The 13,422-nt window shown below is 35.5% G+C and overlaps 1 protein-coding gene across 1 annotated transcript in view; it reads right to left on the bottom strand.

The window, feature by feature from the left end:
- NGEF (neuronal guanine nucleotide exchange factor) overlaps positions 1 to 13,422 on the bottom strand; it is a 760,193-nt gene that overhangs the window by 509,456 nt on the left and 237,315 nt on the right. Inside the window, exon 2 of the mRNA XM_044070587.1 lies at positions 66 to 399. Coding sequence (XP_043926522.1) covers positions 66 to 309 — 244 coding nt within the window. The 5' untranslated portion in view covers positions 310 to 399. The remainder of the gene's footprint in view (positions 1 to 65; positions 400 to 13,422) is intronic.

The following is a 13,422-nucleotide window of genomic DNA, read 5'->3' as shown; positions in this document are numbered from 1 at the left end:
ACATCATACTGTATTTTGCTGGTGGCTTCAGCTTATAAATTCCCTAGATGAAATGAAATACATACCACTGGATTCCTTTGCGGGAGTTCTTTGTTGTGCTTTATTGTTCTTCTTCCTTCTCATGGACCGATAGTACACAGAGTTCCTTCTAATGGGAATGTGCCTAGTTTCATGGTCACCATCAGTCATGTGATCATGGTGGCTGGAGTCTTTTTCAGAATGCACATCCTCTGTAGTGTTAGTCTGTTGAGTACTGCCACCCTTCAAATGCCTTGTCATTTCTAGTTCATTACGTCTTCTCCCAGTCATTTTAATACCTCCATAATGGGACAGGTCATGACAACAGGCTTTGCAATGCAAGGCTTATTTCTGTCACTCATCTAGCAATTGTGCTGCTTACTGTGAACATAAACAAAAATAATAAAAATTAATGGACTGTTATGGTTTTAGATACAGATATTTAGTAGTCAGTAGCAAATTTAACAATGGCAAATATTCATTGCAAGTTCTAACAACTTATAATTTCAAACTGGGACACAACAGACAGCACTAGAGTCTTTGCTTATCTCAGGAGCACGTCTGAATCCTTCAGTACACTTCACTGAAACCCAAAGTCCTGAAACTGAATAGCAAAGCTTATTATCCTGAAATGTGCTGACTGTGAGCCTGAAAACATGGTTTTGAGGAATATTGTTTACATAACAGTATGTATGCAGGGAAACCTCCCCTGTCCCCTATTTGAGAGCTCTACCTCCATACCTCATTACTTAATTATTCTCACTCCAAGGTAGTATGCTGTGCAATCCTGGAATAAGAATAAATAAGTTGGAGGGCCATACATAGTACAGGAGGGGTCTATTTGTAAAGAAAGAGGCTTGCGGTAGTGACTCTGGAAATACTGTTGCAGATTAATGTGTCACTGTTTGCAAACTTTCAATCTTAAATAGTGTTTCATTCAAGGTATTGTGTAGTGTTTTAGCTGTTTTCAGTTTCAGGATTTTGGTTTTAGGATTCTGTGCTTTAATAAAGAATTGTGGGAGATTCTATAGCATTTACATTCATCTCTACTGAGGCACCGTGAAATATAGCAGTTCAAACATTTCTTTACTGATATGAGCAGCTATGCTACAAACTCTTCCCACATGACAATGCAAGAAAATATTCACAGGCATTTAACTGCAACCATAGAGATGGTCTTGTATGCTACAAAATGCAGCTGTGCAAACATACATTTAGTAACATGAGGAGCTACAGCACAGACTGTCACAATATAGCATAAAATGCATCTACGCAACCTCTGCCCTGAAAAAAGCAAAAACATTGTAAAATAGTACATACTTGTATCATCTTCATTACATACCATAACAATAGTCTAAAAGAAGTAATATAAACTGATGCGTTTATATTCGTCCTGGCAATATGAAGCATCTTTGTCAATGAAGCAGAGTGCCAATGATTTGTTGACATTCAAAGAAGTGATATATATTTCTGTGGTTTATTATTCCTAGTTTCCTAAATAATCAAGAGTCTCAGGTACAACAAATACAAGTATGAATATTGCATTATTGTCTGCATTCTTCAGCCTGTCATATATACAAAAGTGGCCTGCAATACAAAGATCAGAAATTCAAACATTTGTACAAGTGTAAGAATTCAGACATACATTGACCAGTCCATACTTCCACAGTGTAATAGGCAAGTGGAGAGACCTATTCAATGAGTATATAATCGTATAAAATTGAGCTGTCGCAAAAGGTATGAGAACTCTAATCTTAACAGTTTTGGAATACTTAGTTACAAGGACTTGGTCTCCCATCAGCTCAAATGTTAAGGGGCAAAATGTTAAAAAGCAAGTTAATTTCTTGAGCTATGTTATTGATACATGAGAACTGACACAAAGACGGGAAATAGTGTAGAGAAATTAGCACAGACAAAAACACTGTTGTAAAAGAAATTGCAGAACACTAGCAGGTTTGCAGTCTGGAGGCAGTGTAACAATAAATTGTTATGGGAAATCTGAAATAGTTGGTAAAACAGCTAAAGCAAGATATCCTGTTTTAGATGAAGAATATATAAAGCTATATAGAAGGAATCCACATAAACTTATGCAAGACAACTGCATATATGTTAAAGTTCCAGAAAGTAGAGCAATCATATGTTACAACCAGTCAGATTTCAAGAAAATGGAGGCTGTGGGAACTGTGATATTCAACAGATGAAGATATAAACTCCTTTAGTGGTGTTACAAGACAAGCTACTGTGCAAGAAGAACTATTCCAAAAGAAACAAGAAAACAATGTAAATAGCCAGACAAATATACTAAATGTTTAGAACTTGATCATGATACTAAAGATTAAGATGTCTCTGAATATATCCAAAAGTATTACTAGTATGTAAATAGTCCATGACATGCTTAGGAGAAAATTCAGCCTTTTAAATGGCCATGTAATGTAACACACACTCCCTCATGGATTATATATTTATTTATTTATGTATTATAATCTACAAACAGGAATGAAGATAATTGTGTGTGTGTGTGTGTGTGTGTGTGTGTGTGTGTGTGTGTGTGTGTATGTGTGTGACTGTGTGTGTACACACACACACACACATATATATATATATATATATATATATATATATATATATATATATATATATATATATATTGGATCCCCTTCAGAAGCTCAAAGTTTCAAAACTTCGAACTTCAAAAGATCAAGTCCATAAGACTGACGTTTTGAAACTTTAGACGTTTTGAGATTACCATACAGCATGGAATGGAATATTTACTATTTTCCTCACTGTAGTATGATCTCAAAATTAGTATATTTAATAAGCAGGAGATGTGGCGGTGCAGGGGGGCTTGCCCCCTCCAAAAATGTAAAAAAAATTTTTTTACTTTTTATTTTTTTAATTAGGTTTTTGAAGTTTCAAACCAAACAAAAACAGTGCCTGTCTGTGTTTGCCCTTCATCTAAATGGCACACCTGCATGTGCTACAACGCTGTGCTCACTAATGTAAAGGTAAGAGTGCTGCAGTTCTTCTTCTGTTAGCTCAAATTGCAATAGTTGCAATTCTTCCTGGTGCTGACTGCAGTGGAGTGGATATAGTCCTTTATTCAGATGCACTTCTGCTGCACTCATTAATATTGGAAAGGAAACCATGAAGACCACAAATAGTGAGTGTTGTTGTTTCAGTGTGATTTGCGTATTAAGGGTCATCAGTGTTTTGGCAGAGGTTGTGTACCATGGGTTTTGATAGAATGGATATGAAACATTAGTACGTTTGCTGCTGACGTCTATTTTCTGGACTGCAGCTGTAGTTTGACTACACTGTCTTCAGCAGTAGAGTGCTGTAGACAAGGAAAAAGAAAAAAGTTTTTGCTTCCACAGTGTTTGTTTTTTTCTCTTCACTTAAACAGTGCTGGAGTTAGAGTTAGAGCATTTAAGTAAGAAGGATGTGGTGGATAAACCCAACATATTGTATATAAGAGGCATTCTTCTACAAAAAAAAAAATGTCTCTTTCATGTTTGTACTTTATGATGGCATGTTGATTTTCATATGTCCGTGAACCCAGTGTTTATGTTTACAATGCTTTGTTATGGAAAAAGCAGAGCACTCGTACATCCACTGACACTGAGAAAGAAAAAAGACTAGAATGAGATGTAAATGAGAGAAAACAATTGCAGTAGGAAGGATCACAAGAAGGTGTAACAGAAAATAATGATATAAACCAAGGAGAAATGAATAATACAGAAAAAGGGTAAGAGGAGAGGGAAAGCAGGACAGAAGTTAGTGATGCAGAAGAAATAAATCGGAAAATGATTACAAAGAAATGTTCAATCAGGAAAGGGGCTGAAGTCAGAAAACGAAAATTCCAGGATGTAGGAATAAAAATAAAAACGAAAGAGAATGGATAAATAAATAATTCTTTGTAAAGTAAAGAGAAGGAAGGCAAATGACCTTAGGGTTTTGTCTATTAATGTTAATAGTTTTGAGAATGTAGCAATGAGAAAAGGTTTGTTATAATGGTGTAATACGTGAGAAGTAGATTTGAAACTATGAAACTATGATAGTACTGGAGGATCTTAGACTTTTAACTAAAGAAGAGAGAGAGCAAACAAAAACATTATGGACAGGGGGCATAGTATGGAATATGGGTAATGAAACATGTTCAGGAATTGCTATATTATTTTAGGGTATACTTTAGTTAAACTAGGGAGATTAATGGGAGTGGAGTTTAGATGGGAAGGGAAAGCATATAGACTAATAGCAGTATATACATATGGGATATTTAAAGAAAGAGAAAATTATTTCACAAGATACTAGATTGTTATAGTAAACATAGATATAATTATAACTGAAGACTTTAACTGTGATATAAGACCAAAAAAATAGAGCAGATAAGAAAATAATGGAAGAAATAATAAAATGTGGAGATTTGGAGTTATGGAATTTGAATAAAAGCACATTAAACACAGATAGATTATTGTTTGTTATCAAAAACTATGTGAACTGTCACAGAGGAATCAGTAGAATTTTTTTTCTGATCAGTTGGCTATATGGATTGAAATAGATGAAAATAAGGAACATAAACAGGGAAAGGAATTAAGAGGATCAATGAAAAGGAGTGTAATGAAAAAGGTCAAGAAATTATCAGAGACGTGGAAAATCATTTGACAATGAGAAAAAAATTAGTCAGAATGGTGGATAACATTTAAAGAAAAATATAAAACAGTATATTTAATGTGGAAAAATAGAAAAAGGCAGAAAAAAGGAATATAGAGAAATGCAAAAATATGCTTTACATAGTATTGATAAGAATGAAAAGGGATATTTTAGAAAAGAAGACGAGCTTTATCAAAAGAATCAAGAGAAAATTAAGGATTTGTTATATAAGCAAAAATTTTTCTTACAAGGAAAAAGGGAAATATGTCACCATATTTAAGTAGAAGAGTAAAGGAAGACAGTGGTATAATGAGTGAAATGAATAAATAAAAAAATTGAAACAGAATAGACAAATATAACAAATATAGTAGTAAGGTATGTGAAAGAGACGGTAAAAAAGAAAGAAATAAAAAAGGATAGAGCAGTGCAGGGTAAAGCAGTTTACAGAAAAATGATAGGTCACCCAACTGACTATGGTGGTGGATTGTTTTAACCATTTATTCTTGCTTATTACTTCTTCAATAGTATGGAAAAATAGTTCATATGATATTAGCTTATATACTTGTTATGCCTGTTTATTGAGACCATTTTGGAGAACAACTTGTTTGTGTTTCAAGATAATTATTATAGACAACGCACAGATGTAACGATGGAGACATCGTACATGAACAGCTATGCTAATAGAGTGGTTGTGCAGTGGGAGATCATTCATGTTATGGGCAGCATTTATGCCCCCTATATACATTTTTACAGTATGATTGTTGATGATGCTTTCCTTATTTGGAGAGGCTCACTAGAATTATTCCATCAATGTTTTGGTTATTTACAGCAAACCACTGAGTTTGTGTGGATTACTAAACAAGAATCTTATAAAGAAACTGAGTTTCTTGATGTTAGATCATTGAAAACTGCTGGCAATTGATTAGTTACAAGTAGGTCCAGAAAGACAGTACCTCGTAATCACATCCTACTTAGGAGCAGCAATCATCCTAGACATATTTTTAAAAATATAGTCAGAGAACAAGCTATGAAGATCTCACATTTGAGCAGTGAGACAAGTACCTTTGAAAGAGAGTTAGCTCTTATGAGGGATGAGTTTTTAGCTAAGGGCTACAATGGACAAGAGATAGATTTAAAAATAAATACAGTGATGACTGTGAGGGAAGGGAGAGCAGCACCTTTTTATTCAGACCATGGGTCAGGAATGTATGCAGGTGTTTTTGAGGGTGATAGGGGAATGATCAAGCATGCTCCACCAATTTGCATACATTATTCTAATAATGTTAACCATATTTGTGCAGCTATAAAAAAGAACTGGCACATTTTGGTGTCAGGCAGTGAAATTAATATATTAATAGGGAAGGAGCCCCATTTTACATTTAAGAACAAGAGTTCACTCAAATGTATGCTGTGTTATGGACCAAAGGTGTGCCATGGAGAAAGGATTCCTCAGGGTACCACCAGGTGTGGGAAGTGTAATTATTGCCATTTCATTGATGCCACCAATTTGTTCAGGCATCCAGTTACTGGGAGAAAGTATACATTCAAAGTTACTGCCAATTGTCAGACTAAACGTGTTGTGTATTTAGCTAGGTGTGTCATGTGTCCACATTTTTATGTGAGAAACAGAATGTTTTATGAGAGGGTTAGAGAGTATTTGAGGAATATTAGACAAGGTGATATTAGTAACCCTTTGGCTAAACATGTTGATGAAGGGAGTGATGAGTGATCATAGTTTTTTGATATCTGGTTATGGAAATCGGTTTTGAAGGCAATAGACTTCATGACATCCTGAATAGGACTGAGTGTAGGGAGTTGTCATGGATTTTACAACTCCAAGCTAATAAGAGGTATGGCCTTAATGGCAAGTTCTCTTTGAAACCCGTTTTGAGAGAAATGGTCATATGTATGAAATTAAAGGTTTGTTTTATGCACATTTGTTCTATCTCAATTGTGCTGTAGGTTTTACCTTAGTAGTTAGTGTTGTTGCAGGGAGCAAGGTTATAGTTTAACGTGTGATTATTGATATTTGCTGATTTCTTGATTTGTTTTGGGTTGCTCCTATGTGTTGTTTGTAAGTTTGTATATCATGGTCATATGCAAATGGGTAGAGATAAATGATGCATTCTGTTTTGGGTTGTTTGATGAGTCAAGTTGTGGTGCTGGAGTGAGGCTATACTGTGCTTCCTATGGTAACATTTTTTATAGGTGAGGCAGCAATAGCCAAATGGTTTGGTTATTTGTTTGATTAGTTTTGTTCGTAATGATGAGATTGTCTACAGATTTATTTGTCATGTTGCATATTTGAGTGTTGATCTTTCCTAATATTTAGTTAAATTTGGTCACATTAAGATTCATAACAATTAGGCATTGAATTTTCTTTTTAATTTTTTTAAAATTTTTGTTCCTTATAGGTTCATAGGTAATACTAGGCTATTGGCCCTAGGGCCTATATAAGCCTAGCCAAAAAATGTACCCTGACTTTCGCCACCCAAGAAAATTATTTTCCTGTGCCCCTGTCCAGCAGAGCCACAGAAGTGATCTCTGGGGTGAATTTCCCATTTCCCATCCAATCATCAAGATTTTTCTTGAAGAGTGCTAATGAGGAGCTCTGTTTGACATAGATAGGTAGTCTGTTCCAGAGTATGGGAAGTCTCTGGGATAGGAATCTATCCTTCCAGCATGTTTGGTTTATTGTGGTGACAAGGTTTAGGTCCCCAGAGCGTGTAGCTCGGAGGGATTGGGATTTCTTTAAGTGGAGCATGTCCAACAGCTCTGGGTTTGACATAGCTTTGTATGTTAGGCAGAGATCACCCCTGAGTAGTTGATATACGATGGAGTAAAGCTGTAGTTTTTTGAGACGGTCTGCATAGGGCATCTGTTTGAGGCCAGTAATCCTCTTTGTGAGGTATTTCTGCGGTCTTTCCAGTTGTTGTAGATGTCTTGTGATGTACATACCAAAAGGGGTGTTGTACTCTATAATGGGTCTAATGAGTGATGAGTAGAAGGAAACAATGACCTCTTTTTTTCTGGATGAGAATCCTTTTGTGATGAGATGAGCCACGTAGAAGGATTTCCTGTCCACTGTGGCAATGTGATTATCAAAGGAGAGACTACTGTCCACCTGTGTCCCAAGGTCTCTTATCACATTTTCAGCATTAAGTAGACTACCAGCTATGTGGTAGTGCATGGGTACAGAGTTTTTACCAAAGGGGATGACAATACACTTTTTGGCATTGAGCTTCAGGCCATGGCTTTGACACCAGGTATCTGTCTCAGTGAGGCCCTTTTGTAGTTTGTCCACATTGTTAGGAGTTTTGATTATGGCTCCTAGTTTGCAGTCATCTGCAAACTTTGTTAGCCAAAGACCTTCTGTGTTAGCCTGTACTTTAGAGAAGTAGATACCAAACAGGAGAGGACCCAGGACTGAACCCTGTGGTATTCCACTTGTCACTGGTCTGAAGTCGGATTTGGAATCCGCTACTTTCACAGTGTGGGTTCTTTCCGTGAGCCAGTTGGCAACCCATCTTGTGACATAGGGATTTATACCTAGTTTAGTGAGCTTATCTAAAATTCCAGAGTGGGGGATGGTGTTGAAAGCCTTGGCGAGATCTAGATAAGCTGTGTGAACCATTTTACCCTCATGTATAGCTTTGGTGACTGCTTCATAGAAGTCAATCAGGTTTAGGAGACATGATCTGCCTTTGTTTTGGTTTGATTAATGTTGCTGCCAGCACCGTTTCTATTTGACAAGATAGCTGTGTTGCCATACTCGTCTGAGGATTGTTGCTAATCCAGGATGCCTTTAATCATATTTATTATATTACGTTTAAGGTATTGATGATAACTATGGTTTATTTGTGAGGTTACTTTTGTTAGTCTTTTCTTCTTGATATTACACCTATCTAATGTGATTCCTCACTGATGAAAAGGTCTCGATTATTGGGATACCTGATCGTTGAGACCATTTATATATAGTATGCGTTTATGCTTCCATTTTCCTTTTTAGGATACATTATTTGGTGTTCAGTCTTATGATTAGTTGTTACTGCAAATACTGAGCCCTGATAGGTCAATTTTATGACCATTTTCAGACAAGGGCTGTTTGCTTGTGTTTTTGTGATCTGGCTTGACAATGTTTTGGAAATTGGTCTTGTTTTGTAATATATATTGGTTATGTTGGTAGTGGACAGTAGAATTAATTGATTCAAGCAGCAGTTGTTGTAACTAAGTATTTCTAACTTTTGGCATTCCTTTAGGAGTGATTTTTTGTGAACCGTTCACATAAGACCATTTGAATGATTGTTTTGTTATATGAATATGCCCTGTGTAGTGGTTTGGATTGGTGTCATGTGTTGGCTTGTGCTCATTGTATCATTCTCAATGGATTGGCCTCATCTACATGGAGCCGATGTGTTGCTTTGCTGCTGCATCATTTTATTACATTATGAAAGAGATCTTTGATTGGTCCTTTACTAACAGATTATGTTTCTATCAGCCTAAGTCATTTTAATTTTGATAGGAAGTTAAGCATCCACGATAAACATAAAACAGGAACCAATCAGCTGTTCACGAAGAACTAGGAGCCTCAAAAACTTAACGTATACTCAGTTTATTAAAACAGAACACATTTTCATCACCCTAAAGAGAGTAACTTCATCAGAATTGAAGGCAGAACAATGTTAAGACATTTAAAAAGTGTGGTTGAAAGTTCTAGCCAATCGCTATATCCTAATAATTAGGAAAACTGCAAGATTTTAAAGCTATAGTGGCTAGGAAGTGTATAACTAAGAAAAATATATAAATAAAAAATATAATAAATCATCTAAAAAAATATATATATATATACACACACACACATAGCAACTCTGAAATTGAATAAACCAGAACCAAATGCAAGTACAAAAATCATATGCAAATACAGAAATTGTCAGTAGCATAGCTGTGAACCATTTGCTACCCATAAATAGTGTTGAAACACTAATCTATAATAGTAATATAAGGCACTAATGTCACCATAAGAGATCCTTACAAGACAATGACCAGGGTTAAAAGACCAATATTAACTAAATTTAAAGTCTTAAAAAACTCTTAAGCTTCAATAAGCAAGTGATATTGCAATTATCATTAAAACCAGGGTGGGAAAATGCGTTTAAAAACAACTGCCATTCAAGTTCATGGCATTCCAATAATGTCGAAGTAGGTCCCCCTCTTGTATCAAGCTGTAAGTGGTCTATAGCTAGAAATTGAAAAGAGTGGCCAGGTTTTATGTTAATGTGCTTAGCTAAAGCATTGTCACTCTTATTCTTAGAGACTGCATACATATACTCAGATTCTATCATGGAATTTGCAGTCTGTTTTTCCCCACGTAAAACGTGTTACAATTTTTATACAGAGCTAAATAGATAATGTGCTTCGAATTACAATCAAGTTTATGCACAATAGAACATTTTCTACCCGCTATTTCAAAAGATTCACTTGTTTTACGTGTTTACACATACTACACGCTCCACAAGTAAAAGACCCACTTATTCTACTATTGACCAAGAATGATTTACCTCTAAGTAGACTTTTTAGATTCGCACCTCTCCTGTAAATAATAAACCTATTTGGTTCAACTAGACAACCAGATTCTACTGATTTAGCCAACTTATTGAGTTCACTTACTCAACATATGGATATTTTAGTGAATCGTTTTGACATTCTGGATAAAAGATTTGGAGAAGCAACTCCTAGTTATAACGCTGTGTTCTGTTGCAACAATTCTGTTCTTAACAGCCAGAATGTTAATGCAACTAGTAATGCTGGCAGCGACCAGGTGAGACCGAGTCTTAGTTTTCCTTCTCTCCCCCCAGGACAAGATATACGAGGGGAGTCCAGTGCAGTACTCACAGACTTTCAGAATTTTGGCAATGCCACAAGGCTTATTGGTGCTCCCTCTTTGTCAGAGTGGGTGAACAACACAAGTAATTTAGCCATTGGTTTCACTCCTAATTTGGAACGACCGGCCTCTGTCACTTCGCCTACATCAGTGAGTATACAAGTTATTTTGGAAAAATTGAAACTTCTGGACTTTAAACTGTTAAAACTTAAAATGTTACAGTTAGAAGTAGTTTACTTCAAACAATGTTTAGCTGAGAAACTGGTGCCTAAAGGCCTGCAATCTTACCAGTTTCCAACTGGTTTAATACCAGACTCTATTTTTTATAAAGAATTATTGAACTTGTTTGATTCTTCAGGATTCCTCCTGATGGAACTCATGATAAAACATTATGCTCTTCAAATAGAAAGTCTTACCATCGAAGTGAATGACTTGGGCAATGACATTAGGTCAGACAGTGATTTCCCCAGATATAAGTATGATTATAGTAGGGTCTTCACTAGCATAGACTAATTGCTGGAGAAGTTAAAAGCTAATAAAATCAAGAAACTGCACCATGATCGTGTTGCTTATTCTAATGGGTCAGCATACCCTAAACCCCAGTTAACACAAGTCTGGCAAAATAAAAAACAAATGAGTGGCTTTAACAATATGATTTCAGTTTCGAGATCTGAACATTCTAGTGATATCAACAACCCAAATGTGGATGTTAATAATGCCCAAGTTGCTGAACCATTAAGACGTAGTGAAAGATTGCAGTCTATTAATAACAATAGTAATATTAATGCTAATACTCATCGAACTGCTCAGTCCTCCAATAACCACCCACAAGACCAGGTTTTTCACCGAGAGGTGAACTCCAAGAACTCATCGAAACCACAACATCCCCGGAACCAGAAGAACAAAGGCTGGAACAACAGGAGGAAGAGATGAGTGACCTTTTTCCAGGCCACTCTTCTACCAAGTTGATTATATTAAAGAACTCTAATAATGACTTTAATAATTATAATTTTTCATCTATAACTATTGAACCAGGCTTGGTAGAACTACTGGCTACGGGTAATACCTTTGTTCCCAGTAAAAACTTGAACATTGCTAGAACTCTGATTGATTTGAAATGCTTTGTTAGGAAGTTAAATATTTCCTTCCTTTTAGGTAATAATGACTCTTCTTTACCTAAATTTAAACCTTTAAGCATTTTTAATCCCCCTTTACACCCTTTGTTACGATTATTCGAAAATGTCTGTGAATTAGACATCAGACATATCCCATACACTCGGAAGCATGTACATTATACCAGACCTTGCAACGTTAGTTGCGAACAAATACAGGCGTTGAATTTGATGAGATCTTCTAATGTACGGAGTATTAAACCTGATAAGGGAGGTGGTCTAGTTATTTTTGATACAATTGATTATAATAATAGGATGGAGCTTGTGTTTGATAATCCAGCTTATTCTAAGGTGTCATTGAATGAGTATAATATAGCTCTTTCCTGAGTTAAAAACTATTTCAGGGACTTATTTATCGAAGCTAAAATTGATTTAGATACATTCAGCTACATAAATATTCCTTTTCCAAAGTTACCAATAATGTTTGGAATTCTCAGAATCCACAAGGATTCACTGAATCCACCAATGAGACCTCTCATTGATGGCAGAGCTTCGTTAACATATCCTTGTGCTAAGGTAGTTGATTTTATACTACAAAAATATTTGAAACAGATTCCACAAATTTGTAAATACTCTTGGTCATTTCTGGATAGTCTTAATAACTTGACCATTAACCATGATTACAACTTCCTGACTATTGACGTCGATTTATACACCTCTATTCCACATTTGGAAGCAGTAGAATGGGTGTCCTTAATTTTAAAAGGAAATAATGCTTCAATCAATGAAATCGACTTGGTTTCTGAACTCATAGACATTATTTTGTCGAATTTACATTTAATGGCCAGTATTTCTTACAGAAGCATGGGGTAGCTATGGGCTCCCCATGTGGAGCAAGCCTAGCAAACCTTTTTGTAGCTTATTGGGAAAAACAGTTTATTTTTGATAAACCAGAAATACTAAATTCTCTCGTGTTTTACACGAGATTCTTGGATGATATTTTTATCATTTTTAAAGGGGATAGTCATGCAGCGGATTGACTTGTCGAGTACTTTAATTCTACAACTACATTTTTTCAATTTACATATAAATTTGAAACAGTTAGTATTGACTATCTAGATGTTAAATTAAGTAAAACCCCTGAAACCAATAGGTTGTGTTCCACCATTTATAGAAAAAACAACGTATTGCAACAAATTCTTGCATTATTCTAGCACACCCTTTCAAGCAGAAATGTTCGATCATTAAGGGTCAACTGGTGAGGGCAGCTAGGATGTGTACTACTGATGCTGATTTTTTGGTAGAATGTCAACTTCTTGAGAAAATGCTTGTGAATAGAGGGTATCCTATCCACCTCGTTCAAGAACTAACATCAGAAGTGATTAATAAATAATAAACCCCATCCTAAATTTTAGGATAATGGAAAACAAAGTGACCCTTAATGTAGTTGATATGAACTATGACCATGATAGAACTAATAGACTGAATAATACCATGCAGTCTATCAGTAATGATTTAACTATGAATTAAAGAGTCTTTAGTCACCTGAATAAATCCAGTTTTATAACAACTTTTAATAATGATAGCGACCAAATTAAGGTCACTTTATATAAAAACTGGGAATTGTTATATAAGGTTAAACTGTTGATAGAGAGAATTGGACCCCATCCGATTATTATTTACAGGAGAGGTGCTAATCTAAAAAGTCTACTTAGAGGTATATCATTTTTGGTCAATAGTAGAATAAGTGGGTCTTTTACT

Source organism: Protopterus annectens, chromosome 4.part1, assembly GCF_019279795.1.
Source record: "Protopterus annectens isolate FY-2018-M chromosome 4.part1, PAN1.0, whole genome shotgun sequence".
In the NCBI taxonomy this organism is placed as follows: domain Eukaryota; kingdom Metazoa; phylum Chordata; order Ceratodontiformes; family Protopteridae; genus Protopterus; species Protopterus annectens.
The sequence above is the reverse complement of the archived record's forward strand: the minus strand, read 5'-3'. Positions and strand labels throughout refer to the sequence as shown.